The 27,990-nt window shown below is 52.5% G+C and overlaps 1 protein-coding gene across 4 annotated transcripts; it reads left to right on the top strand.

Moving 5' to 3' along the window:
• AXL (AXL receptor tyrosine kinase) lies at positions 1 to 27,617 on the top strand. Of its 4 annotated transcripts, none has more exons than XM_055311026.1 (20): positions 1 to 534; positions 1,692 to 1,914; positions 2,242 to 2,342; positions 2,934 to 3,110; positions 8,071 to 8,151; positions 8,292 to 8,407; positions 12,749 to 12,959; positions 13,271 to 13,410; positions 14,064 to 14,214; positions 14,421 to 14,447; positions 15,710 to 15,842; positions 16,139 to 16,230; positions 18,762 to 18,857; positions 19,034 to 19,111; positions 20,528 to 20,620; positions 21,024 to 21,145; positions 21,737 to 21,846; positions 24,393 to 24,552; positions 25,004 to 25,140; positions 25,743 to 27,617. In XM_055311026.1, the coding sequence occupies exons 1-20, from the start codon at positions 471 to 473 to the stop codon at positions 26,092 to 26,094; spliced, it is 2,664 nt and encodes an 887-aa protein (XP_055167001.1). In that variant the 5' UTR covers positions 1 to 470; the 3' UTR covers positions 26,095 to 27,617. The 4 variants fall into 4 exon arrangements, with proteins under 4 accessions (XP_055167001.1, XP_055167004.1, XP_055167003.1 ...); XM_055311025.1 differs by having other exon boundaries at positions 2 to 534; positions 1,689 to 1,914; XM_055311029.1 differs by lacking the exon at positions 14,421 to 14,447.
• Positions 27,618 to 27,990: the final 373 nt, after the last annotated feature.

Below are 27,990 nucleotides of genomic sequence, written 5' to 3'. Positions count from 1 at the left end.
ATGTTTACCAGACACTGAAGAGCCTGGAGGGACAGCGCCCAGAGCCGGGATAGAGAGCCACCCGCACAGCCTCCCTGCCTCGCTGGCCGGGATTCGGGGTGCAGCCTCTGGGGACCCCTTCCCCCTCCGCAGCCTCCCTCCGAGGCCCCTTTAAGACAGGGCCGGTCCTCCCCTCCCCGAGTTAACCCCTCCAAGCCCGGTGGCCCCCAGGGCTCCGGCCTGGTGGGCGGAGGCGGAGGGGGAGCCAGGGGCGGGGAAGGGTTGCCCGAAGTCTGGGAGGGAGTAGGAGGCTGGGGAGCAAGGAAGGCGGCCGCTGAGCGAGGGGCCCGCCGGGCAGGCAGGCAGTGCCAGATCCGGGGAGCCCGCAGCCGGGGGGGAGGGCCGGGGACAGCCCGGCCCTGCCCCCTCTCCCGCGGGGTGCCCAGCAACTTCTGAGGAAAGTTTGGCATCGTTTGCGTGGTGCCCCGAGGATGGGCAGGGTCCCGCTGGCCTGGTGCTTGGCGCTGTGCTGCTGGGGGTGCCTGGCCCCCCCGGGTGAGTGACGGGGCCCGAGGGGGAGGACCCCCGTGGCTGGGCTGGGGCAGGAGGGAGCGGTGTGGGGGGTGGATGGCAGGTGTTGGGGGAGTCTGGGCTGGCTCCAGGAGCGGCTGAGGGACAGCCGAGAGGGAGACAGGGAGGCCCAGAGACAAGCGGAGAGAGGCCGGCGAGAGAAAGGGGCTCAGAGAGGAACAGGACCAGAAACAGAAACTCGGAGGGTCGGAGTCGGAAAGAGGTGGACATAGAGGGCTGGAGCGGGGCTGGGCTTGCCTCGGAGGGCCTTAGGGAGAGGGGCTGAGCTGGGGGCTGCCCCGGAAGGAATCTTCCAGAAAGGAGTAATTAAGTCAGGCAGTGGGTTGAGGAGGGCTGCGGAGCTCTGGGGAAAACCCTCCTCACTGTCACCCCCCCACACACACTTGTCCTTACCCGGTCACTGCCTGTCTGCTCCACCTCTGGGCCAAAGTTCTCTGGTGCTGGCTCTATCTCCACCATCTCTGTGAGATTCATTTCTCTGACCTGGTCTCCATCTTTATCTCTCCCTACTTTCTAGATGTCTCTATGATGTCTCTTTCTCTGTCTCTGTCTGTGTCTCTGTTTCCTTCAGTGTCTCTCCCCCAACTTCCTTCCCTCTCACTGTCTCTCTCCTCATCTCTCATCCCCTGTGTCTCTCCAGTCTCTGTTCTTTGCTGTCTCTGACTTCTCTTGCCTGACTTTGGCTTCTCTCTGTCTCTCCTTCCCTCTTTCTCTCTCTCTCTCCTCTCCCTCCCCACCTCTTTTTCATCCTCACCATCCACCAGCCCGATCTATCAAGTCCCTAGAGACCCTAAGGGAGGGCAGCAGAGGTGGGGGGGGGTGGGGGAGCCAGGGGGCTGGCCCTGCCGGGCAGGCCGGGCAGTCCAGGGGTGTGGGAGGCTGCCAGACCCGGGCCTACTTCCCGACGGACCAAGGATAGGGGCCCCTAGGAAGGATGGAGGCCGGACCCCAGTCCCCTGGGAAGGCTCCCATCCTCCCCCGAAGCCTCCACCCTCCACCGCCCCCCCCCCCCCCCCCCCCGCTGAGGTCACTTTACAACTATGTGAGCCTAAGGGCCTGGCAGGCTGGGAGGAAGCAGGGGTTCCTAAGCTAAGTCTTCCCTGTCTCCGGTCTCCCAGCAGGCACACAGGCTGAGGCAGACCCCTTTGTGGGGAGTCCAAGGAACATCACCGGTGCCCGGGGACTCACCGGGGCCCTTCGGTGTGAGCTCCAGGTTCAGGGGGAGCCCCCCGAGGTGACGTGGCTTCGGGATGGACAGGTGCTGGAGCTGGCGGACAGCACCCAGACCCAGGTGCCCCTGGGTGAAGACGGGCAGGATGACTGGAAGGTGGTCAGCCAACTCAGGTGCCCAGCCTCCCCCGGACCGGCTTCACCCCTCCTGATCCCTGTCCTCCCCCACTGCCACCTCCAGCACGTGGTGGGTGAAAAGCTATGGGCAGGAGCCCCACCTGGGCTAGGACCCTGGTGTGGCCACTCGCTAGCCCTGTGGCTTGGAGCATGTGATGTAACTCTGGGTTTCACTTTCCTGTTCTGTAAGACGAGTTAATAATACTACCCACTTCTTAGCTCTGAGGAGTTTCTAGTCCAAACCCCCTTTTTCGGTTCTGATTACCCCCGCCCAGTGTCCAGCACTGACCCTGACCCTTTCTCTCTCTCCTCTTGCCCGGTTAGAATCTCATCCCTGCAGCTCTCAGACGCCGGGTGGTACCAATGTGCCGTGGTCCTGGGAGGAAAGACCTTCGTGTCGCAGCCTGGCTATGTTGGGCTGGAGGGTGAGCCCTGGGCTCAGAGGCCATGGGAGGGGAGAAACCTGAGTGATCAGAACGTGCTGGAGAATTCAGGGTGTCCCCCGGGGACACGCAGCCTGGGAGTGTCAGCGATCTTTGGGGGTCAGGAATTACTGAGGAATCTCTGAATTACTAGGGGCAGGACTGGGTGAGATGATCTGTCCCTGGCGGGGGAAGACATCTTGGGGGTTGTGGTATGTCCTAGGGTCATAGTGGGGGTAGGACATTCTGGGGATCGGAGAAGGGGTCAGAGGTACAATTCAACCCTCTCCCCCACCCCTGGGGCCCTCACTTTACCCATTGGTAAAATGGAATGAGAACCCAGACATTTTAGAAAAGAGACATGAGGGACTCAGATGTCCCTCGGGTCAGACACTGGCTGGGGCATCAGATACTGGGATCGTGTGATCTGAGGGTAGAGGCCTGAGGGGTCAGACATCTGAAGGAAGTTTGGGTGTCCTTCGGGATCAGATATGAGGGGAGGCAAAGAATCTACAGCCTGCAACCTCCTAGCAGTGAGTCAGACACCTGGGGAGGGGGACTCAGAGGGACCTCAACGACTACCACCCTCCCCAGGCCTGCCTTACTTCCTGGAGGAGCCCGAGGACGGAACCGTGGCCGCCAATACCCCCTTTAACCTGAGCTGCCGGGCCGAGGGACCCCCAGAGCCTGTGGATCTACTCTGGCTCCAGGATGCCGTCCCCCTACCTCTAGCCACGACCCACAGCGCCCAGCACACGCTGCGCATTCCAGGTAAGCCTGGGGTTGTAGCCAGCTCAGCACCAAAGGCCAGGCAGGGTGGGAATGGGGAGCATGGGCACCTCCCGTGCCTCTGTCCCTCTGTCCTTCATTGTCTGTCTCATTGTCCCCCTCTCTCTCTCTTTCTCTCTCTCTGTTTTCTCTCTGTCTGAGTCTCTCTGTCCCTGCATGTCTGTCCCTATCTATCCCCTCGTGTCCTTTTGTATGCTTTCTCCAGCCCCTTCTGTCTCTCTGTCATCTCGTTCTCTGTTTCTCTTTTTCTGCTTCTCTGTATGTGTCTGTCTCCCTGTCCCTCTGTCTCATTCATCCCAGCCTGTCTGAATAGAACCCTTTGTCCTGGGTTTCCTCTGAGCTGCCCCATGGCCCAAATGTGTGTGTGGGCCTAATGCCCCGTTGTCAGCCCTTGACCCTAAGCAGGGCACCGGAAGTAACCCTGCCCTCCTCTCCTCCACCTCCTTCAACCTGCCCACCTCTGGATCTGAAAAGCTTCACTGGGGCAGGCCAAGCTGAAAGCAGAGACAGAAGAGAGAGTGGGACAGTCACTGGGAGAGAGAGAACAAGAGACACAGGAAGGGACAGGCCACCCGGGGAACCTAAGATGGAGAGAGAGACAGGACAGGGAGGTCTGAGTAGCAGTAGAGACTCTCCTAGTTCCAGGGTGACCATCCCCTTCAGCATCGCATCGATGGGCAGGACCTCACTTGGGATCACAGAGCAGTCAGAGGCAGAGCTAGGGCCGCTGGATGCAGAGGTCCCCCCTACCACGCTCACTGAGGAAGGAGAGATTGGGGAACACAGCCAGGTTAGGATCAGGCAGAGGGAGGCAGCTGACCCTGGAGGGCTTCAGCTTCTGGCACCTCCAACCTGCCGCCTCATCTGCAGAGATGGGAGGGGAACCTCCTGCCTGAGGGTCTCCCCAGGCAGGAGAGGGAGGGGTCCACATTCTCAACATTCTGGGGACCCTGAGTGTGCAAGGATGAGGTGGTGAGCATGCCAGCCCTTAGAGGGGTGACTCAGGCCCATGGCTCTGGGGTCTGAGTCAACCTGGCAGGACCCTGGAGATGGGAAGGGAGTGGGGGATGGGCCCCGCACCCCATCCCAGGAAGGAGAAATGCCCCACACACACCCCTCGCCATGGGCATGAGAGGGCCTGCGTGTGTATCAGTGTGTGGTAGAGCTGTAGGGGGAGGGTGTCTGTGTGTGTGTCTCTGTGTGTGTGTGAGGTCTGGGTGTGGATGCATCCATGTCCCACTGGATCTGCGTCTCTGTGTCTCAGTGTCTGTTGGCATCAACCTCCTTGGATGAGGCTGCACTTTAGGGCAGGCCAGCTTCTATGGATTTTTAGTGTGTGCACGCACGTGTGTGTGTCTAAGAATACCAGTGTCAGCCTGGTGTCCATCCTCCTTTGTGTTTGTGTGTTCACAGGTGTGACTCATTGTGTGAAGGTGGAGTGTGGGTGTGGGGGCGGGGTGGAGAGATGGCAAAGTGAGGGAAGGCAGTGTTTTGTGGCTATTTGGTATATACCTCCCTGCAGAGAGGTGACAATGTCACCTCACAGGTGTGCATCTATGGCTATGAGTGTGTCTTGGTGGGGGCATCTGTATCCTTGTGGAATCAGGATGTATCAGTGGACAGCTCGGCGTTCCTCGGTGTGTTGCTACTGACTATGGCTGTCCGTGTGTATTTATGTCTGTGTCCATGGATGTCTCTGTGGTTTCTTGTATGTGTCACAAGGTGAGTGTGTTGGTCTGTGACTCTCACATGGACCCTGTTATCTGTGCATGTGTGTGTGTCTGTGTGTATGAAGGAGAGAGATTCACAGCAGGCAGCAACAACTCACGACAGCTTCTGTCCTGTTTCCCTGTGTATCAACCTCTTGGGCCATAAACTTACCAACCAGCGTGTATGTGCGCGTCTATGCGGCCTCCGTGCACACGGCAGCTGAGTGTCTGCATCAGTGTTTATGCAAGCGTGTGTTTTTGTATAGTCTGCATCTCCGTATATGTGTCTGAAGCAACCTGAGTGTCCAGCTGTGTTTGAAGGACTGGCTGTGTTTGTTTGCAAGCAAGTCAACATCAACCTCATTCATGTCCTGGTGTGTATCCGCGGGGCTGCCTCAACTTCCATGTGCGTGTGTTGCTCGCTGTGTGTATTTCAGCCTGGGGGAGGCTTATGTGTTTGTCAGGGTCAGCCTGGCACATTGTGTTGCTAGGTGTTTGTATTTGTAGTCAAGGTACCCATGTTTGTGTGTTTATGTTTGTGGATATATGTTTGTGCGTGTGCCCCGATGTCAGCCCCTGTGTACCTGCGTGGGAGTCGCTGAGTGGATATTGGTGTCCCTGCGCATTTGCCATCAGCCCTGCGTCACTTAGCCAGTGCCCGGTTTTCTGTTTTTGTGCCAGTAACGGCCCCTGTGTGATTCACTGTGTGTGCTGGGTGGGGCGGGAGGGGGGGCTGTGTCAAGGAATTTTGTCCGTTTATGTGTGTCTGTCCCTCGATCTCTGACTCAGGGCGTGCCCTCTCTCCTTCCATCCCTCTGATTCCCTCGGAAAAAGCGCGGGGGAGGGGGGAGGAGGAGCGGAGAGGGAGAGGGAGAGGGACAGTGCATCTGGAAAGCACATCTGGAGCAGGCCCGTTCCAGCCGCGGAGGCAGAGCCCGCTGGAGGGGAGAGGGTCCCAGGGCCCCTCATCCCTGCTCTCCCCGTCCTCGAGGTGCGCGCCGGGCCGAGGAAGGGGGATCCTGGGCCGCGGCCCCCCAGGCCGCCGGAAGTGCGGGAGCGGGAGGGGGGCGCCCCGGTGACTCAGGCGGGGGCAGGAATGCTGCGGTTGGAACGGGACCGGGTTCCAGAACTCCCTCCCGCCCCCGGGCTCCTCGGGCGGGCGGGCGGGCGGGCAGCGCCAGCCCCCGCACGGTGACCCTGGCGGGGCCCCACATGCCAGGTGGCTGGAGCGGCCCCAGGCTCCCCCCTCGGGCTGCCGGCCCGGGGCGCTCCTGCCCCTCCCCCGCCGGCGGGGGCTGCGCCCGGGCACCTGACCTTGGCGGGAGCTGCTGCCCGGGCAGCGGCGCTGGGGAGCGCCCCTGCCCACCCCCTTCCGGCCTCGGCCGACTTTCCCTGGGTCCGCTCCCTCTGCCGACTGAGAAAAGGAAACTTTGTGTCTGTCTGGTGGTGGGAACACAGGCGCGCGCGCACACACACGCACACACACACGCACACGCAGACCGAGCCGGAGACACACAGGCATGCAACATCCGTAGACACACACAGACCTGCGGCCGCACGTGCAGACTCAGACTTGGTCCTCCCACATCCTGTCACCCACCGTGTGTGTGTCTCTATTTCTCTGTGTGTGAATCTGTGGATGTTGTATAGCTGTGTATGTCTGTGTTTGTGTGACTGTGTCATGTTTGTCTCTCAATGCGTGTCTTTGTGCCGGTGTGTGTCTGCCTGTGTTCCCACCAGCACCACACTGCGGAGGGGGGGGCAGTCCACCCCCAGACACCCAGAAACAGGTACTCAAGACACATATTGGGGCATCTGGGTGGCTCAGTTGGTTAAGCATCTGCCTTGGGCTCAGGTCTGGATCCAAGAACCCTGGGATGGGCTCCCTGCCAAGCAGGGAGTTGGCTTGTGCTCTCTCTCCCTATCTCTCTCTCTCAAATAAATAAATAAATAAATAAATAAATAAATAAATAAGACCTTAACAAAAGAAAAAAGACACATATTAAATCACTTACCGGAGAATTACAGAAGCTCACATTTCTACATACATACATACCCAGAAACATTCCTAAGTGCACAAAGGCATACGCATAGATTCATTCACTCGTTCAACAGGCACTTATGGAGTACCTACTGTGTGCAAGGCCATTGTAGGCCCTGGGGCAGACAGCAGGGAAAAGAAGAGATAGAAACCCCCGCAGTCCAGGAGCTGACAAGTAGCTGAGTGAGCAAGATATACAGGTAATAGGTAAAGGTAATAGGTAATAGGTACAGGTAATAGGTAAAGTATGTGGTGATGAGAAGAGCCAAAGAGGAGAAGTAAAACTGAGGAGACGGTAGATGTGGACGTGAGGTCCCAGCTCTCAATAGGGCATCCAGGGACAGAGCCAAGGAGAAGGGGGGGTCTGGGTACCAAATGTGAAGGAGGGCGGGAGGGAGCCATGTGCACATCTGTGGGAAGACTGATCCAAGCAGAGAGAACAGAAATGCAGAGTTCCTGAGGTAGGAACATGCCTGATGCCTGTTTTCCAGAAACACCCGGAGGCCAGGGAGGGAAGGAGAGGGAGGGGAGCTCCTAGGAGCTGAGCTTTGAGCTTTAAAATGAGCAAACACCTCTAGCTTTACACACATCCATGAGGGTGCTCCTTTGGTGTGTGCCTGTTAGGGATCTGTGCCACTAAGTGCATCCGTGAGGCTCTATGTGATCCTGTGTGCGCGTGCACATGAATGTGTGTGTTGGTGTGTGTCTAGGTATGAGTATGTGTGCTTTTGCAAGTGTGTGTATAACTGTGTTGGTGTATGTGCCTGGTGTGTCTATTTGTAACTACCTCTGTGCACACGCATAAGTATGTGTGTTTTAGCATGTGTGTTTCTAAGTGTTGCCTGTGTGAGTGTATAAGTGTGTGTGTGTCTATGTGGGTTTTTATAAATCTATGTGCTAAGTGTGTATATATGTATGTGTGTATCTGTATGGGTGCTGGTGTGCATCAGTAGGTGTGTGTGTTTATGTGGTGGAGCATTAGGACTGAGGCCATCAGCCTCTCCTTGGGCTGGCGATGGAGGCCTGTGCTCACAATTCATCCCGCCCGCCCCCACAACTCTCCCTTCAAGCAGGTGCCCATGTGGGCCGCCCTGACTCTATCAGGCAGGGCATGATAGGAGGCGGCCCAGCATGCCTGGGAAATCCTCCCTCCCCTCTCTGACACTGGGCCTCTCTTTCTATGACTCCCCAGGCTTGAACAAGACATCTTCTTTCTCCTGTGAAGCCCATAATGCGAAGGGGGTCACCACATCCCGCACGGCCACCATCACAGGTGACAGGAAAGGGAGCTGGGTGTCAGAGGATGTGGGGTCTGGGCCAAAGGTCGGAGCTGAGGTAAAGGGTAGAGTGGGGGTGGAGGGGAGATTGGGCAAAGGCCCCCCAGGGTCAGTCCTTCCCCTCATCTCTCCACAGTGCTCCCCCAGCGGCCCCGCAACCTCCACCTGGTTTCCCGCCAGCCCACAGAGCTAGAGGTGGCTTGGACTCCAGGCCTGAGTGGCATCTATCCCCTCACGCACTGCACCCTGCAGGTGAGACCTCACATTTGCTCAGCCCTCCTTCCACCACACAGAAGCCCCCATCTCCTCCCTGGGAAACCCTCCCTCCCAGCCATTCATGTGTTGAGAGGCAGCAGAGCCTCAAGTCCCACCAGATGTCCTGGGTTCAAATCCTGACTCCCCCAGCACTGGCTGCAGGAGCTTAGACCGTGACTTAACATCACTGGACCTCAGTTCTCTCATCTGTAAAATGGGCAGATAGGCTTGCTGTAAGAATTCAATAAGTGAATGTAGACAACAAACTTAAAATAGCATCTGGAATACGGGAAATGCATAATAAGCTATCACCTGTTCTAACTTTTTTTTTGTATTAGTAATATTGACTCTGGCCAGAGTAGGAGTCCTGAGACAGCAGGGCTCAGAGCCATCTCTTTCACCATCGGGTGCCCACAGCCTTGTGCTTCTCCCATCCCAGCCCTGATCACTCTGGGTTGTCACTATCTGGGGGTAAGTCTGCCCCACACGAGATTGGGAGCTCGGGGAAGGCTGGTCCCGGCTATCTCAGTCACCACTGGGTCCTCACGATTGCCCAGCGCTGACTTCAAGTAGGGCACCTATTTTTTTTTCTTAAGATTTTATTTATTTACTCATGAGAGACACAGAGAAAGAGGCAGAGACACAGGCAGAGGGAGAAGCAAGCTCCTCAGGGGGAGCCCAATGCAGGACTCGATCCCAGGATCCCGTGATCACGACCTGAGCCAAAGGCAGACGCTACAACCACTGAGCCACCCAGGTGCCCCTCTAGTAGGGCATGTTTACTGGAGGAGTACGTGACCTGAAACGCTCTTGACCCAGCTTTCGGCACCAAATTCATTCCAATTCTTTTTTTTTTTTTAATTCCAATTCTATACTAAGAAAAGCAAATGCAAATCTCTGAGTACAAGACAAAGTTCTGGCTTGATGTTTTCTGAGATTTGGAAATTGGAGTGAGGCTGGGATAGTGCCTGCCAAGACAGATGACAATAATTAATAATGACCAGCTTTTATGGAGCGTCAGTTCTTTACGCACACCCCCTTGTGTTTATGGAGCAGGGTCTATGGTTACACCTGCTTTCCAGATGAAGAAACTAAGGCTCAGAGTAGTTAAACAACCTGGCCAAGATTACAGGTGGGAAGTGGCAGAGGTGGGATTCAAACCCGCATCTCCCCAAACCCATACAATCCCCTTCACCTCCTTATCCTTAGAGTCCATTCAGAGCCAGTGCTCCATCGAGTAAGAGCCGTCTTTCTTATTAATTGAGCATCTGCCTTACATGCCCCAGACATAATCTCATTCACTTGTCATTTTAACCCTAGAAAATAAAAAAAATTAAAAAAAAAAAAGCCTAGAAAATAATCTGCTAATCTTCCCGTTTTCAAGGTAAGGAACTGAGGCCCAGAGAGGGGAAGTGACCTACCCCATTGGCCAAAAAGGATAAAACTGATTCAATCACCGATACTGGGCCCATTTGGGAGACCTCAAATGCCAGGTCAGGCATCAGCCGTACCCCTAACCCACATGAGTCTAGTGGCAAAGGAAAGCAGAAGTGTGTCCTCTTCCTTCTCCAGAGCTCACTTCCTGCTGTGCCTGGCCTGGGTGGGAGGGTTCGAACAGGAGGGTTACAGGGAAAAGAGAAGTGGGAGTGGGCACTGGGAGGCTGACTGTCTGGACTTCAGTCCCTCTCTCCCCTTTGCCCCAGCAGAGGTTCCCCTTCCCATCTGTCACTGCAGGTCAGAGAGCAGGCATGGGGACAGCTCCCCCCCACCCATCCTGTTACCCACCAGCTGCCCACTCCCTACCAGGCCTCATGGTGCTATCCTCACCACACAGGACTCTGTGTGGCTTCGGGCAAGCTGCTGAACCTCTCTGGGCCTGTGTTTCCTCATCTGTGAAATGGGAATGAAAAAAGAATTTGACCTCAGAGGGTGGTGGTAAAAAGCCAGTGAGTTCATCTAGGATTGCGCTTGTATCAAGCAGGGTGCTTGACACAGGGTCGGCCCTCAAATGTTAGCTGTTGACAGGGTGTGCAAAGCAGCTTACATGCGGTATGTCATTAAGTCTCACACCCTGCCAGGTAGGGGGGACTCGTGGATGCCCATTTTCCAGAGATAGAAATGGAGACTCAGAGAAGTAAAGACACCCACTCTAGGTCACACAGCAGATTATAACCAAGCCAGGACTTGGATCCAAAGAATCTTGGGTCCACACCCATAAGCAGTAAACTCCTTCTGAACACACAGTGTGGCAGTGTGGGTTGGGTCTCCTGGTTGCTTCCTGAGGGGGGATGGCAGCGTCCTTACCGTGTGGGACTGTGCTTGTATGGCTGTAGAGGGTGTGTGGTTCTGTGTGGCAGGGCTGTACAAATATATTGCCCAGCTGTGGCCCCTGCCATGCCGATCATGCTATTCCCGGGGACCAGATGAGCCTCCCAGCCTGTGCTGCTGTGTAGGGTGTGCAGAGTTTGACATTTGTATTCTGGCAACCTCTCACACACACACAAAATAATCACGGTGAGCACTCAGTGTGCACAGGTTCTTCTAAACGCTTACATGTTAAACGCTTGCAAGTCAACCCTGCAAATCAGGGAACCATCACTATTATCCCATTTTATAGATGAGGAAACTAAGGCACAGAGAGAGCTAGGTGCTGGTAGAGGCTGGATTAGAATATCAGATCCAGCATCCGTGCTTAGCACTGAGCTACACGGCCCCTCTGAACAGGGGAGAAGTATTGTTACTATCACCCATGTTCTTTTTTTTTTTAAGATTTATTTATTTACTTATGATAGAGAGAGAGAGAGAGAGAGAGAGAGAGAGAGAGAGAGAGAGAGAGAAAGGCAGAGACACAGGCAGAGGGAGAAGAAGCAGGCTCCATGCTGAGAGCCCGATGCGGGACTCGATCCCGGGACTCCAGGATTGCGCCCTGGGCCAAAGGCAGGCACCAAACCGCCGAGGCTCCCAGGGATCCCCTATCACCCATGTTCTTAAATGGACATCCTCACTGTGAGCGGGGCAAAGGTTTTGAAGATAGGTTGGGGTTTAGTTCCCAACGTCGTCAGTGACAAGCTGGTGACTTTGGGCAAGTGATTCCATCTCTCTGAGACTCCATGTGTTCATCTGTCAGTGGAGACGCACACAGTACCCACAGGCAGGGCTGACGCCAGGGTCAAATGAATTCAGATGTGTAAAGGGATTTTCTTTTTATTGAGCTGTGACATACATAATGTACAGAATCTTTCATGTACACCTAGATCCTTTATTTTTTTAAGATTTTATTTATTCATGAGAGAGAGAGAGAGAGGCAGAAACACAGGCAGAGGGAGAAGCAGGCTCCACGCAAAGAGCCCAGTGTGGGACTCGATCCCCGGACCCTGGGATCACACCCGGAGCCAAAGGCAGATGCTCAACCGCTGAGCCACCCAGGCGTCCCAATCCTTTTTTTTTTTTTTTTTAAGATTTTTTTATTTATTCATGAGAGACACACAGAGAGAGGCAGAGATGCAGGCAGAGGGAGAAGCAGGCTCCAAGCAGGGAACCCAATGCGGGACTCGATACCAGGACTCCAGGATCACGCCCTGGGCCAAAGGCAGACGCTCAACTGCAGAGCCACCCAGGCGTCTCCACCTAGATCCTTAAACATGAATGTTCACATATTGTCACGAGCCTCCAAATCACTACCCACCAGCTCCCCACAAGTATCCCTCAGCCCCTAGAGGTGCCCACTCTTCTGATTTTTTTAAAGATTTTATTTATGTATTCATGAGAGACACAGAGAGAGGCAGAGACATAGGCAGAAGGAGAAGCAGGCTCCCTGTGGGGAGCCCGATGTGGGACTCGATCCCAAGACCCCAAGGTCACGCCCTGAGATGAAAGCAGATGCTCAACCACTGAGCCACCTAGGCATCCCTACTCTTCCGACTTTTGCCTGTGGTTGAATGTCATTGTCATTCTATTGATGCTGACCACCTGCCACACGCTGTGCAGCTTGTCCTACTTTCAACCTTTAGGCAGCCCTGGAAGGTGTTTGCTCCTCCAAGCCCCCATGTTCCAGATAAGGAAACTGAGATTCAGAGAGGGGAAAGTCTTGCCAGAGGTGGCTTTTGCAAGTGATGACAGAGCCACACCATGCAACTGGGTGGTCTTCTCGCTTTGCAAATGCAGGTGCCCATGTTACACCAGCATGGAACTCACTCACACACACACACACACACACACACACACACACACATCCTTGCAAAGTTGTGTAATCACACTGGGGCCACCACCAACGACTTGTGTGACTACCTCTTGAGATTTCGTGACCATCCCGTCCTCATGCCCCTTCCCTGTCCCCAGGCTGTGCTGTCAGATGATGGGGTGGGTGTCCAGCTGGGAGAGCCAGACCCCCCAGAGGAGCCTCTCACCTTGCAAGCGTTTGTCCCCCCTCACCAACTTCGGCTGGGCAGCCTCCATCCTCATACTCCTTACCACATCCGGGTGGCCTGTACCAGTAGCCAGGGGCCCTCACCCTGGACCCACTGGCTTCCTGTGGAGACACCAGAGGGAGGTAAGAACGGGCTGGTCAGAGGTAGATGTCACTTGCAGCCCTGCTGGACCATGCTCACAGCAGTGCCACCCCCAGCAGCTCTTGTCCCCCATTTACCCCATGTGGCCTCAGTCCTTCCCATCCAGTCCCTGACCCCTCAGCATGGCCCACTGGCATCTCTCCCAGACCTCTTCCCTCCGCTTCCGCTCATGGGAGGCCTGCACGAGTTGCCCACGCGCATGCCCTTTGCACTCTGCCCCTGCTTCCTGGGAACAGGGGAGGGGGCCAGGAAGAGGTGGGGGTGCCAGCTTCCCCTCTTCCCTGTCCTCCAGTGCCCCTGGGTCCCCCCGAGAACGTTAGCGCCTTGCGGAATGGGAGCCAAGCCCTCGTGCGTTGGCAGGAGCCAAGGGCGCCCCTGCAGGGCACCCTGTTAGGGTACCGGCTGGCCTACCGAGGCCAGGACACCCCCGAGGTGGGTGCTGCTGGCTGGGCTGGGGCGGAATGGCTGGGTGGAGGGAGATGGGGAGGACAGGACACGGGTGCAGTTGGGGTAATAAGAGATCACACTACACCTAGGAGGGCACATCCTGGGAAGGGGGTCCAGGCAAGGGGTAGGGAGTGGGAGTGGCTATTTACAAGTCATTGTGAAAAATATTTCAGTAGACTTACAAATGTACTATCATGATTTTACAGCAGATAATTGTATAACATCTTGAAGAAGGGGTGACTTTTCCTAATTTGCACAAAGGTGGTCTTGGAGCAAGCAGCACCCTGGGTTGGAGAGGTGGGTGGGAGAGAGAGGGTGGGGGGTTAGGAGGGGATAGAGAGAGGAACGAGGGTGGAAAGATGAGGGTTCAGTCCCTCACTTGCTAGCACTTGACGACGGGCTGTGAATGAGGCAATGGCCCAGTCCCGGTGGAGCTGATGTTGGAGTGGGCATGGGGATGGAGAATGGAGGTGGGGGTGACAGTGAGGGATGATGGGTCGGAAGAGGTAGGGGTGAAGGGCTAGGGGGTGGGGAGGGGGCTTTGAGAAAGATAGGGACTTAACGGTGAGGGTGAACTCTTAAGAGTTAGGGGTGGCAGGGTGGGGGCTTTACCTTGATGCTACATCTGGACGTCCTAGGTGCTCATGGACATAGGGCTAAAGAGAGAGGTGACCCTGGAGCTGCAAGGGGATGGGACGGTGCCCAACCTGACAGTGTGTGTGGCAGCCTACACTGCTGCTGGGGATGGACCCTGGAGCCTCCCTGTGCCCTTGGAGCCCTGGCGCCCAGGTAACTCCAAAGTCCTGCTCAGCCCCCTTCAACTGATTCACGAGGACCCTGTCTTGCCCAGAGAGCCCTGACTTGCTCCCTGTACCTTTCAATGTTACCCCAATCTGGGCTCTTTTCCTACCCAAAACCTTACTGAGAGTCTCACCGGTGTCACACCAGTCTTATCCTCTCTGAGTATGTCCTCCCTCTGTCCTTTCTCCTCACAGGGCAAGGACAACCAATCCACCAGCTGGGTAAGGGCTTCACACCCTCTTGCCTCCCTCCTTTCCCTTCATGCCCAGTGAGGACCCCATCACCACAAACATACCCATTGACATTTCTTTCATGTTTCTCAAACTCATCATTCTAATCTTCTACTTCTCGGGTTTGTGTGGTCCTTGATGTTGTCAGGAATGGCCCCCATACATTGTAGGTACTCAATGAATGGTGGATGGATGGATGGATGGATGGATGGATGGATGGATGGGCAGGCAGATGAGCTATCCCCCTCAAATCCATCCCTCTCAAATATTTCTCCAGCAATTCTCAAACACCCATTGTACCCTCCTAGCACTATTATAGTTCATCTCTTGTAACTCAACCTACTATTCTTAAGGATTCCTTATGTGCCTTCCTGCATTTCTTTGCATACCCTTTCCACACTAATGCCAGCCTTCTGTCCCATTCATCCTATTATTGTCCTTCATTCCTCACACATGCCTCCCAAACCCAGTGCACACCCACACTTCTCATTCACAGACTGCACACTTTTTACACACTCGCCGTATATCCCACATTGCAAATACTGGAAAATTTTGGATCCACACTATCCCACACTCTTCAATTCTCCCTGCACACAGGGAGTGATGCTCCTTACACATTACTCCCTCAACACTCGCCAATCCTAACCCGTTCCCACTCTGCACACACCCACACCAAACTCCTGGGACACTCAGCACGTACCTACCCATTTCCATCCCTTACATACCCATTCCCACCCTTTGACACCCCATTTCATCTCCTCCCATGCCCACACTCCTCTCACAGCAACGTTACATCCTTACCAAAAAGTTGCTCATGAGGTGTATCTAAAATGCCTTAACTACTCCTCACTCACATACCTCTAACTCCTCCAATACCCATCTGACATTCTGTGCACCCTTCTTTTGCACATGTATTTCACTTCTATCCCTCGCTTAATAGAAGCCCCTCCATTATCAGTGCATGTTCCTCAAGACCATTCCTTGGCCATTTGTCCATGAGCCTCATACTCCTTGTATACTCTTCGCATGCGCTCCACACACCCATCCTACACTCCACACATCCCCTCCCCTGCTCACACAACTTGTGTGTTTTCCACACCCAAGTCCATCTCCCTGGATAAGTAGATGCGCCTACCTACTATATGCCTCATTAGATATTTCCACATCTGTCTCCCTCCAACATTATATCTTTGGGTCCTGGGGAGCAGGATCCAGGGCTTCATCCATGACCTGTGTGCCATACCCCCTGACAGTGAGTGAGCCCCCAGTCCCTGCCTTCTCATGGCCCTGGTGGTATGTATTGCTGGGAGCAGTCGTGGCTGCCGGTTGTGTCCTCATCTTGGCCCTGTTCCTTGTCCACCGGCGGAAGAAGGAGACCCGCTATGGGTGAGTTGGAACTACGTGAGTAGGGAGGCTAACTTGGACTGGGAGGAGAGGCTGGAGTCAGGGAGACCATGAGGAGGCTGGTGCGAGATGAGAGATTTCCAAGAGTCAGAATGACGTCAAGGGTCTGGGTAATAAATGGAAGGCAGAAGGTAGAAGTCCAAGCCATACTCAGCAAATGCTGGAGGAGAGGGCAGGCAGGGCTTGGGGTTAAGGGTGGTGTTCACTCTCACTGTTGCCCGAGAAAGGGGGTTCCACCTGGTTCTTCCCTGCCCTCACCTCCTGCCTATTCCCCCCAGAGAGGTGTTTGAACCAACAGTGGAGAGGGGTGAGCTGGTGGTTAGGTACCGTGTTCGCAAGTCCTACAGTCGCCGGACCACTGAAGCCACCTGTAAGTGAACCTCATGCCTCCCTGCCCTGGTGTGGGGATGACAAGTGTAGAGATTGGGGTCTGCCGGGCTTCTTTCGATGCATGAACCCAGAGTTTCCAAAGACCCCGGAATACTAGGATGTGAGAACCATGGACTAAAAACAACAGAATTGTGAAACCACACAGATCCTTAAAATAACGGGGTCCTAGACAATAAATTATAGAAAGACCAAACTTTAGGGCCACAGGATCCTAGAACAGTATAATGATGATGACGATAATGATGATGATGATGGCAATGAAGAGGACAAGGATGGTTAGATAATTGTAAAGCCAATAATGACAGCCAGCCCTAGCACTTCCTATGTGACAGGTGCTGTTCTAAGTGTCCCACACGTCATTTAATTGAATTCTCACGACAACCCAATGAGGTAGCTAAGTCACCCTCCACTTTCACAGATGGGGAAGCTGTGGTACAGAGTGGTTAGTAACTTCTTCAAGGCCACACAGCTTTTAAGTTAGACAGCTGGGCTTTGAACCCTGGTCATTTTGCTCTGAAGCTCATCCTCTTAACTACCTCTTGGAATTCTAGAATGCTAGAGAGTGGAATCGATCTTGGCCGAAACAATCATAGGCTCAATATCATAGACCCTTAAGATCTGGAAAACCATATGCTCTAAGAGCTCTAGACTCTCTGTAGACTGTGGAATTTTGAAGGGTCCCAGCTAAGGAAGGACCTCAAGGCGCACCTTGTCAAATCTCTTCATCTTTCCAGCTGGGAGAAACTTAAATCCAGAAAGGAAAGAGACAGAGTGATGTCTCTTCCCAGGACACAGTGAGAAGGCTGCCGGGGCCCCAGGGAGATATTGGAAGGGGCTGGGAAAGACATTTATTTAGGAGAAGCAAGAATAAGAAGCAAGGAGGTCATGGCGCTCTAGTGGGGTGACATGCAGCAGCAGTTCTCAGAGTGTGATCCAGGTCCCTGAGGGTCCCTGAGACCTTTGCAGGGGGTCCATGAGGTCAAAACTATTTTCATAATAATTCCAAGATGTTATATGCCCTTTAACACTCTCGTTCTCTCACATGTGTTCCGTGGAGTTTTTTTTAGAAGTTCTCTGATGTGTGATGGTTGACACTCTATTGGTTGACAAATGTGTGTCGGTTTATTCTTGTGTTTGAAAAATCTATCCATTTTAATTTTGAATACAGTAAGTATTGATCCATATAGTCTCCCTGAATGAAAGCTCTATGTAGTCCTCAGTAATTTTTTTTAATTTTTATTTATTTATTTATTTATTTATTTATTTATTTATTTATTTATTTATTTATTTATGAGACACACACACACACACACACACAGAGAGAGAGAGAGAGAGGCAGAGACACAGGCAGAGGAAGAAGTAGGCTCCATGCAGGGAGCCTGACGCGGGACTCGATCCTCAGTCTCCAGGATCACACCCAGGGCGGGAGGCGATGATAAACCGCTGAGCCACCAGGGCTGCCCAGTCCTCAGTAATTTTAAGAATGAGAACAGGTCCTGAGGCCAATAAGTTTGAGAACTGTTGCCATATAGCAATGAAAATAAATTGCAATTACACACAACAACTAACTACATGACAGCTGTCTCATAGACACTGTGTTGAATGAAAGAAGCCAGACATGAAAGAAAACATAGTATGTGATTCCGTGTTTATAATTATATTCCCAAACAGAGATGGGCAATCTATGAGAAGAGAAGTCAGGAAGGTGGCCACTCTTAAGAGGGCAGGTCATGGTCTGTTCTTGACCTGGGTGCTAGTTATATTATTGTGTTTGCTTTGTAGAAATCCACTGAGCTGGTGGGGTGCCTGGGTGGCTCCGTCACTTGAGCATCCAGCTCTTGGTTTCAGCTCAGACCATGATCTCACGGTTCGGTTCGTGAGACCGAGCCCCATGTGGGCCTCCCCACTCAGCTGGGAGTCTGCTTAAAGATTCTCTCCCTCTGCCCCTCCCTGCTTCACTCGTGTGCACTCTCTCTAGAAAAAATAAACTTTTCACCTGGGTGGCCCAGTTGGTTAAGCAGCCAACTCTTGTTTTCAGCTGAGATCATGATCTCAGGGTGGTGAGATTGAGCCCTGTGTCAGGCTCTGTGCTCAGCAGGGAGTCTGCTTGGGGTTCTCTCTCCCTTTCTCTCTGCCCCTCCCCCTGACTCATGCATGTGCAAGTGCTCTCTCTCTTTCTCAAAAAGAAATCACCAAGCTGCTTGATGAGGATTTGTGCAGATTATATTTCAATAAAAAGTCAAGAAATGTCTTTGGCAGGACACTGACCAATCAGTGTGCCCACTGGTGCAAGATTATGTGCCAGGCTCTAACCCTTTAGCTGGTCTGGGAGAAGATTCAGGGGGTCTAGAGGAAGAGTGAAGGTGATGTGTGCTCAGGGCAGTAGCTGTTTTTGAATGAATGTAGAAACATTTCAATATTTTAACAATGGATACATCCCTCATGATATCCAAATGTTACCTGAGTGTCAGACCTGCTGCATGGCTCTGTCCACCCCCATCTCCCATGCAGTGAACAGCCTGGGCATCAGTGAAGAGCTGAAGGAGAAGCTTCGGGATGTGATGGTGGACCGGCATAAGGTGGCACTGGGGAAGACCCTGGGAGAAGGTGAGTCCTTCCCCTGCCCCCTCACCCAGAGTATACACACACACACACACACACACACACACACACACATCCCCCTGAACCATGAAGTCCTTCACTTCCCCACCCCTACCCAGTCACAGGAAATGCAGTCCCCACAAGCCCCCCTGAGGTCAAAATCTCCCTCTGGTTCCCCACAGGAGAATTTGGAGCCGTGATGGAGGGCCAGCTCAACCAGGATGACTCTATCCTCAAGGTGGCTGTGAAGACAATGAAGAGTGAGTCTGTACTTGCGTGTCCACGTGGATGGGACCCTTACCCCCTAACTGTAGGCCTTTTCCCTATGCCCCCAACGAGGCAGAAGAGCAGAAAAGTGAGTAGCAAATTAGCCCTGTCACAGAATCCCAGGGTTTCTGGGCAGGAAATGGAGTCCACGCTAGGTACTTCAAAAGAAGGAATTTAATATGGGGACCTTTACTACAAAGGCATAGGAATGACATGGAGCAGTGAGGCCACCTGGAGATTAGCAGCAGCAAGGCCTGAAGGGCAGAGGGAGGAAGTGGTGTCACCAGAGCCTACAGCCGGGCACACATGGTGGGATTTGGGATCACAGATTTAGGGGCTGCCTTGTGGGAGCTTGAAACACACAGCTTTCACCAAGGCAGTGCTGAAAGCAGTAAGGGACAGGGTGAAATACCCTGACTTCTCCCCCTCCACCCTCCCACCTGCCAGTCTCCCATCAGTGCTTCCCATTGGCAAACTCCAACAGGAAAACAGTATGGAAGGGAGCCTGAGAAATCTAGTTTTTGGGGATCAGCCCCCTGAGTTACCTAACAGAACAGGGGAAGGTCTGGAATGAGGCACACCTGGCTTCATTGGCCAGCTGTGTGATCTCAGGCAAGTGACTCTGCCTCTCTGAGCTGCCTGCCGTTCTTCATCTGGAAAAAAAAAGGATCATAATGTCCTTGTTTCCTAGGGTGAGCCAAAGCACTTAATGCTGGGAACCGTATGTAGTTGTGTGCAATGAATGTGGAGTGTGGCTGTATTATTTACATGGTCAGAGACGGTGGGAGCCAGTCCAGGGTCACACAGCATAGGAAGTCTGGGACCAAGCCCCTTCCATACAGGGAAGAGGCACTGAGGGTCAGGCTGCCGCTGGTGGTGAGGGAGGAAGGATCCTTCCTGCATCACTGGGGCGAAAAGCCTGGGTTGTGGGGTTATCAGTCTCTCCCCATTCATTCATTATTGAGCACTTCTTACATACCGGGTTATGCTCTCCACCTCGGTTTGAATCCCAGCCGTGTGACCTTGGGCAAGTCGCTTTGCCACTATGAGCCAGTGTCCTGAGTTATAAAAAGGGAGAAATCGTATGGATCCCCAGGGAAGCAACTTAGCATGGTGTGTGCACGGGGACCTCAGAGCCAGACGACCACCGGGCTTCTGATTCTGCCTAATTCACTTGCAAGCTGTGTGTGCCCTTAGGCAGATTTCCTGACCATTCTGTGCTTTGGCTTCCCCATCATTAAAACAGGGAGAACCTCAGAGGGTTAAATGAGTTAATATATAGAAAGTGCTAGAGTGTGGCACCAGGTACTTAGTAATCATGTTTGATGAAGAGGATGATGATGAAAGGGAGGAGGGGAGAAAGGGTCCTCCCTCCCCTCCTCCTTATCCACCTTTCTCTCTCCCCCAAGTTGCTATCTGCACAAGGTCGGAGCTGGAGGATTTCCTGAGTGAAGCCGTCTGCATGAAGGAATTTGACCACCCCAACGTCATGAGGCTCATTGGTGAGGGAGGGGCAGATTTAGGGGGCTCTACAAGCCCCATGGAGGCCACTCCAGAAGGAAGACCCCTCCCTCTGGCACTGGGAAGATCAAACCTCTAGGCTCTCTGCTTCCCCCTCCTTCAGAGTCAACAAGCTCCCCCCCCTCCTTCTTTCTCTCAGCTTGGAATGTGACCTCTGACCTTTCCCAGAAATAGCTGAGGTCCCCAGGAGGGCTCTGGAAACTTCCCTGGGAACAGTGCTACAATCGGCTTCTCTGAAGCTTGGTCCTTGCCACCCCACCCCCTCCCACCCCCAACAATTTGGAAGATTTGAGGGGGAGGGAGAGACAGAGTGGAGGGAGGGGATGTCTTCCCCTCTCTGTCCAACTGGAATGACAGGGGCTGCCTGGGGGTGGGGGGGCTCAGGCGTCTGTTTCCAGGGTTCCGAACGAGAGGGCTTCCCGGCACCGGTGGTCATCTTACCTTTCATGAAGCATGGAGACCTGCACAGTTTCCTTCTCTATTCCCGGCTTGGGGACCAGCCAGTGGTGAGGGACGTTTCCTTGTCTGGTCTACAGGTGTTAATTGAGCACCTGTTAGGTACCCAGTTCTGATCAGACCACGGTGACCAAGAACTTGCCCTCATAGAGCTGTCTGCCGTGAGGGGTCCAGGCAACAAATAAGTTAACAAATAAATAAGCAAGATAATTTTAGGTGCCAGGAAGGAAATAGAGTCAGATGAGCCACAGAGTCCAGGCAGTTAGTTTGGGTGGACAGAGAAGGTCTTACTGAGGAGGCAATCTTGAAGGAAGAGGCAACCAGCAGGAGATGGGGAGACCTGGAGGGAAGGGGTGCTGGCAGAGGGCACAGCATAGGCAAAGGCTTAGAGGTGGGAACAAGCATAATCTGTCTGAAAACCAGAAAGGAGGCCCCTGGCTGGAGTGAAGGTCACATGTCCCAGGCAATGACATTAGATAGACTTGGTGGGGAGGGCAGGAGGAGATTGTACAGGGCCTTATTGGAAAGATGTTAGATTTAATTCTTGGAGCCATGGGACACCACTGCAGGGAAGGAGGGAGGGAGGAGTCCTGGATCTCAGGGTCTTGGCCGACCTCGACTCCCTCCTGCTCTGCCCCCAGTTCCTGCCCACTCAGATGCTGGTGAAGTTCATGGCAGACATCGCCAGTGGCATGGAGTATCTGAGTACCAAGAGGTTCATACACCGAGACCTGGCCGCCAGGAACTGCATGTGAGTGTTGAGGCTTCCAAAGATACCCCCTCACTCTCTCCTTCAGGGAGCTGCCTCCCTCTTCCATTCCAGGATGGAAGATGGGTCTAGACATACATACCCTTCAGGCAGGCCAGAACTCAGGACTGTGTTAGAGAGGTCAGCAAAGGGATTGGAGGAGCCTTCCTGGAGGAGGTGTGCTTGGAACTGAGATCCTGGAGAGGGGTACTTGGATGTGGAGGAGAGGCAAGAGGGAAGGTTCGGTGGGTGGCATGAGATGAGCAAAGGGGCAGAGATGACCAATGATGGTGGTGGCACTGAAGCCTCATCTCTGTCTCCCTCCCTGCTGAGTGTCTTGCCTGGGGCTGCCCTTAGGGAGGCGCCACATTGAAGAAGGGGACCAGACACCACCACCACCCCTGCCCTGCCAACAGACATGCCAGAAAATAGGGCAGAACTAAACTAAGGTGAAGGTGGTGTGTGTATATACCTACATATATACGGTCCTACCCGTCCAATCCATATTCAGATTCTTCAGTTTTCCTCCAAAATGTCTTTGAGGGCTGTTTTATTTTTGCACCAAATCAGGATCTATTCAAGATTCTTTTCCACTGAGTTTGGTTGTTACGGCCCTTTGGGCCTTTTTAATCTGAAAGAGCCTCCCCTACCACCACCTTTTTTTTTTTTTTTAAGATTTTATTGATTCATTCAGGGGAAAGGAGTACGCATGTGTGCCAGGGGAGGGGCAGAGAGGGAGGGAAAGGGATAAGCAGACTCTGCGCTGAGCGGGAGCCCTATGTGGAACTCAACACAGGGCTCATTCTCATGATCCTGAGGTCATGACCCAAGATGAAACCAAGAGTCAGATGCTTAACCAACTGAGCGACCCAGGCGCCCCCTATGTTTTATATTTTTACAGCATATTCTTTGGAAGAGACCAGGCCATCTCTCTTGTGGGATGTGACATATATGTATGTGTTTCCTTGTGGTGGCATTTGCCTTATTCCTCGTTTCCTGTATTTCCTGTTAAGTAAACAATGTATGTAAAGGGTTCAATAGACTCAGTGAAATGGAAATTCCTTTCCTTCTGCAACTTGGGCTGATCCTCATCAAGCCCCCCCATGGAACAATGACATTGAAAATCAGAGTAGACAACCCATTGCGGGGTTTTTTTGTTTTTATTCATTTGTTTATTTTTTAGACAACCCTCTGTTATGCACCTGTCCTTTTTTTTTTAAGATTTTATTTATTTATTCATGAGAGACGCACAGAGAGAGGCAGAAACATAGGCAGGAGAAGCAGGCTCCATGCAGGAAGCCCGATATGGGACTCGACCCTGGGACTCCAGCATCATGCCCTGAGCCAAAGGCAGACACTCAACTGCTGAGCCACCCAGGCATCCCACACCTGTTGCTTTTAAGTTAAAATATTGAGGCGCCTGGTCAGTTCAGTTGGTGGAGTGTGCGACTCTTGGTCTCCAGGTTGTTACTTTGAGCCCCATATTGGGCAGAGGTGACTTAAAAAAAATCTGAAGGGGTACCTGGCTGGCTCAGTAAGTAGAGCATGCAACTCTTAATCTCAGGTTGTGAGTTTGAGCTGCATGTTGGGCATGGAGCCTACTTAAAAACTAAAAATAAAATAAAATATTTTCTTTTTTAAAAATTTTTTTTATTTATTTATGATAGAGAGAGAGAGAGGCAGAGACACAAGCAGGCTCCATGCACCGGGAGCCCGACGTGGGACCCGATCCCGGGTCTCCAGGATCGCGCCCTGGGCCAAAGGCAGGTGCCAAACCGCTGTGCCACCCAGGGATCCCAATAAAATATTTTCTTAAAAGGAAGCTCTTGGGGCACCTGGGTAGTTCAGTTGGTTAAGCATCCAATTTTTTTTAAAGATTTTATTTATTTATTAATGAGAGACACACAGAGAGAGAGGTAGAGACATAGGCAGAGGGAGAAGCAGGCACGCTGTGGGAAGCCCGATGTGGGACTCGATCCCAGGATCACGCCCTGAGCCAAAAGCAAATGCTCAACCACTGAGCCACCCAGGTGCCCCTAGCCCACATCTTTGTTAGCTTGTTTTTTTTTTTTAAGATTTTTTATTTATTTACTCATGAGAGACACAGAGAGAGAGGCAGAGACACAGGCAGAGGAAGGAGAAGCAGGCTCCATCCAAGGAGCCTGATGCAGGACTTGATCCCAGGAATCTGGGATCATGCCCTGAGCCAAAGGCAAACGCTCAACTGCTGAGCCACCCAGGTGTCCCTAGCCCATAACTTTGTACATATTGGTTAGTTCCTTTTTCTTTGCTCTGTGGTATTCCTTTATACAGATGATGTCCCACGACATTCTGTCTCTTAATCTGGGTGGCGGTTACATGGGTGTGTTTATGAAACTTCATTTGGAGGGAACAAGAAACAATACATTTCCCTTCCATCTGGGGTTGACAGATCCTCACCCCCAAGGACAGCCAGAGTGGGAAATGGAAACGGAGTCTGAGAGTTGAGGGCAGGCTTCCTGGTAGAGGAGGCAATGCGGTCACCCTGTTCCTCTCCCCAATCTGGGCAGGCTGAATGAGAACATGTCCGTGTGTGTGGCGGATTTTGGGCTTTCCAAGAAGATCTACAATGGGGACTACTACCGCCAGGGACGCATCGCCAAGATGCCAGTCAAGTGGATTGCCATCGAGAGCCTGGCTGACCGTGTCTACACCAGCAAGAGTGATGTGGTAGGTGCACCCTTGAGAGGAGCAAGGGTCAGTGGCCTGTTCATCACTCACTGCAGTGGGGAAGCACAGGGGCCTGACCACATGGGCTAGGCATGTCTGCGGGTGTGGTGGGAGTCTGTGAACGGTGGTGTGGACATGCTGGGGATATGTACAGGTTCATGCGTGCATGGTGGCAAGTTCATACAGGGGACATGTGGCCAATTTAGGTCAGGAGAGGCAGAGGTAAGTATACATGTGTGTACAGCCAGGGTGTGGAGGGTGACACACGAGACTATGTGTCTATGAAGTGTGTAAATGTGTGCATGGAAGTTACCTCTGTGAGTGTGCAATGTACCAAGATAGCTATGTACACATGTGTACATATATGTGGGTGTACCCAGGAACCTATGTGTTGGGGGGTGTCTCTGTGCAGGAGAGACCAGCTAATTCTCTCCCTTCTGCCCCCCCACAGTGGTCCTTTGGGGTGACGATGTGGGAGATTGCCACACGGGGCCAAACCCCATATCCAGGAGTGGAAAACAGCGAGATTTACGACTACCTGTGCCAGGGAAACCGACTAAAGCAGCCTGTGGGCTGTCTGGATGGACTGTGAGGATCCTTAGGACCCCCTCACCCAGCCCCGTCCCATCCTAGATTTCACTCCAAAACCCAGAGCACCCCACATGGCCCCAACCCTCTAAAACTTGCACAGAATCCCTCAGGCTGTTCAGGAACCCACACTGAGACCCCCCCACCCCCAAAATTCTAATTCACCCCAGACTCCTGAGCACCCGTATTTCTCCAGTGCTCTTCAACACCCAGGACCCTCTGCCAGCCCTCCAGTTTGCCATATTGGGCTTCTCCAAACTCACAGGTCTCCTCTGAGATATCCTCAGGATCCTTTAGGACAGTGCTTACCAAACTTTGCTGTCTTACAACACGCAGAGGAGAGCAGAACATTTGTCCAGCACTTTGAAGGCAAAGTCTGCTCTAGCAAACCCTCCCTAGAACACTACCCAATACCCAGGGAGGTTCCCCAAGACCCTTTCCAGCTCCCGCGTGTCCCAGGAGCCCCCCTCGGAAACTCTTGAGAATTCCCAAACCCCAAACAGCTAAGGTTCCTTTCAGTTCCATAAAATGCCCCCAAACTCCCAGAATGCTCCCCTTCTGAGCTCCTGCTCAGTCTCCCACCCCTCATTTTGCTGCCCTAGGTATGCCCTGATGTCCCGGTGCTGGGAGCTAAACCCCCGGGACCGGCCGAGTTTCTCAGAGCTTCGGGAAGATCTGGAGAACACACTGAAGGCCCTGCCCCCTGCCCAGGAGCCCGAGGAAATCCTCTATGTCAACATGGATGAGGGTGGGAGTCATTCTGAACCACTTGGAGCTGCTGGAGGAGCTGACCCCCCAACTCAGCCTGACCCCAAGGATTCCTGCAGTTGCCTCACCGCGGCTGAGGTCCATCCTGCTGGACGCTATGTCCTCTGCCCTTCTACAGCCCCTGGCCCTGCTCTGCCTACCGACAGGAGCTCCCCAGCTCCTCCAGGGCAGGAGGATGGAGCCTGAGACATCGCTCCACCTGGGACTCCTTCTCAGGACCCAAGCTAGGCACTGCCACTGGGGGAGCCTCCCCCTCCAACTATTTCACCACTCCAGGCCTCATCCTCGACTATAGCCTTCTCTTCCTACCCTATTCCACTTCCATCCCAGATGGATCTTCTCTTTTCTTCATGCCTTAGTGTCCCCATGTGTAAAAGGAAGCGGTTGGGCTGCAATCCCTATGTATATGTTCTCCCAGGTCTCATATTCCAAGATTCTAGATTTCTAAGGTTCAAAGAGTCTAGATGTAAAGGTTCTAAGTTTCAAAGATGTTATTAGTCTTTGGATCTAAGGACTTAAAATCCCAAAGTCTCTAATTCTAAAGTGCTAAGGTTCCAGACATGGAAGTTGTGAGGCCTATATTCTAAGGTTCTGAGAGTCCATGGCTCTAGATTTTTCTGATTCCAGGATTCTTTTTTTTTTTTATTCCAGGATTCTTGATAAAGCCCACAAGACTTTAAGTTCTGAAGCTCTAAGATTCTAGTTCTAAGACCCAAGGCTCTATGATTCTAGATTTTGTTTTTCTAGGGTTTAGAGTCCTTAGAGTATAAGATTCTAGATTCTGCAATTCTAGACATGGAGATTCTAAGGCCTAATGTTTTAAAATTTGATGTTCTAAGCCTCTTAGACTGTAAATCCTCTGGCTGTAAGACTCTATATCGTAAGGCTTCTAGATTTTTGTCTTCTCAAGTTCTAAGATTCTAATAATGGTTAATTATAAGTTCTAAGGCTTTATGATCCTTGAAACTCTTATTATGAGATTCTGGATGCTAAAGATTTAAGATTCTAAAATCTGCCATTCAAAAGTTCTAAGAGTCTAAAGATGGAGGCCCAGAGGTCTAATGTTCTAAGATGTGGTGTTCTAAGACTTAGTCTAAGAACCTAGATTCTGTGTCTAAGATTCTAGACCATATGCTTCAAGATTCTAGATTATTAAACTCTAAGATTCTAATGTTGTTCTGTTCTATGTTCCAAGACACTCTAGACTTTATTGGTCCAAGATTCTGGATCCTTAGCATCTAAGGTATAAGACTACAGTTAGTTGTGACTAGCTAGATACCAGAGTTCTAATCATTTCCAGTGTTGGATATATTTAGTTTCTATGCGGCATTCCACCTGCCTAGGATTTTAGTTAAGGGTCCAAGAATCTACAGTTCTAAGTCTTAAGATCCTAGGCACTGTAGTTCTAAAATTCAAATACTGTCAGATTCTAAAGGTCTACAGGTCTAGAATTCCAAGGGATGATTCCAAGGTTCTAATTTTATAGCATTCTTCTGTTTGACTCTCCCCTTCTGAGCCACCTCTGCTTCCTCCTCCCCTTAAGCCTGTGCAATAATGCATTAGGGATGCCTCCTTTCCCCAGGGGGCCATTTCCCTCCTTTTGGGCCATGCTGCCCCCGCCCTGAGCCAGTCCCTCAAGCCCCCTGTACAGAGGTGTGGACTCTGGCACTTCCAGAGGGGCTCAGATCACATAAAACTTTATAACCACACTTCTGTTTCCTCTTGTTTCCACTCAGCTGCCATGTGGCCCCCTCTCCCTGGCAACTTCCCATCAGTAAAAAGAAGGGTTTGGTGGGGTCTTGGAGTTCTTCCTTTACAGAGAGGGCAGAAATGAGCATCCATATAAACAAAAAGACATGCAAACAGCAGCCTCTCCCTAGTGAGGAACAGGCACTCAGAGACTCAGTGTCAGACACACTCTCCTCTGCACCCCAAAGTAGCAAACCCATTAGGATATACTCAGGCATACCTGGCCACGAATAAGAGAGATGCTGAAATTCAGACACATGTAGTAACAGATGCAAAAGATTACACAGACACAAACATATTTACAAACATATGAAAGGCAGATATACTCACCAG

The sequence above is a fragment of the Nyctereutes procyonoides genome, unplaced genomic scaffold (assembly GCF_905146905.1).
Source record: "Nyctereutes procyonoides isolate TBG_1078 unplaced genomic scaffold, NYPRO_anot_genome, whole genome shotgun sequence".
NCBI classification, from domain to species: domain Eukaryota; kingdom Metazoa; phylum Chordata; class Mammalia; order Carnivora; family Canidae; genus Nyctereutes; species Nyctereutes procyonoides.
Note: the sequence above shows the minus strand (reverse complement) of the source record. Positions and strands in the feature narration are given on the sequence as shown.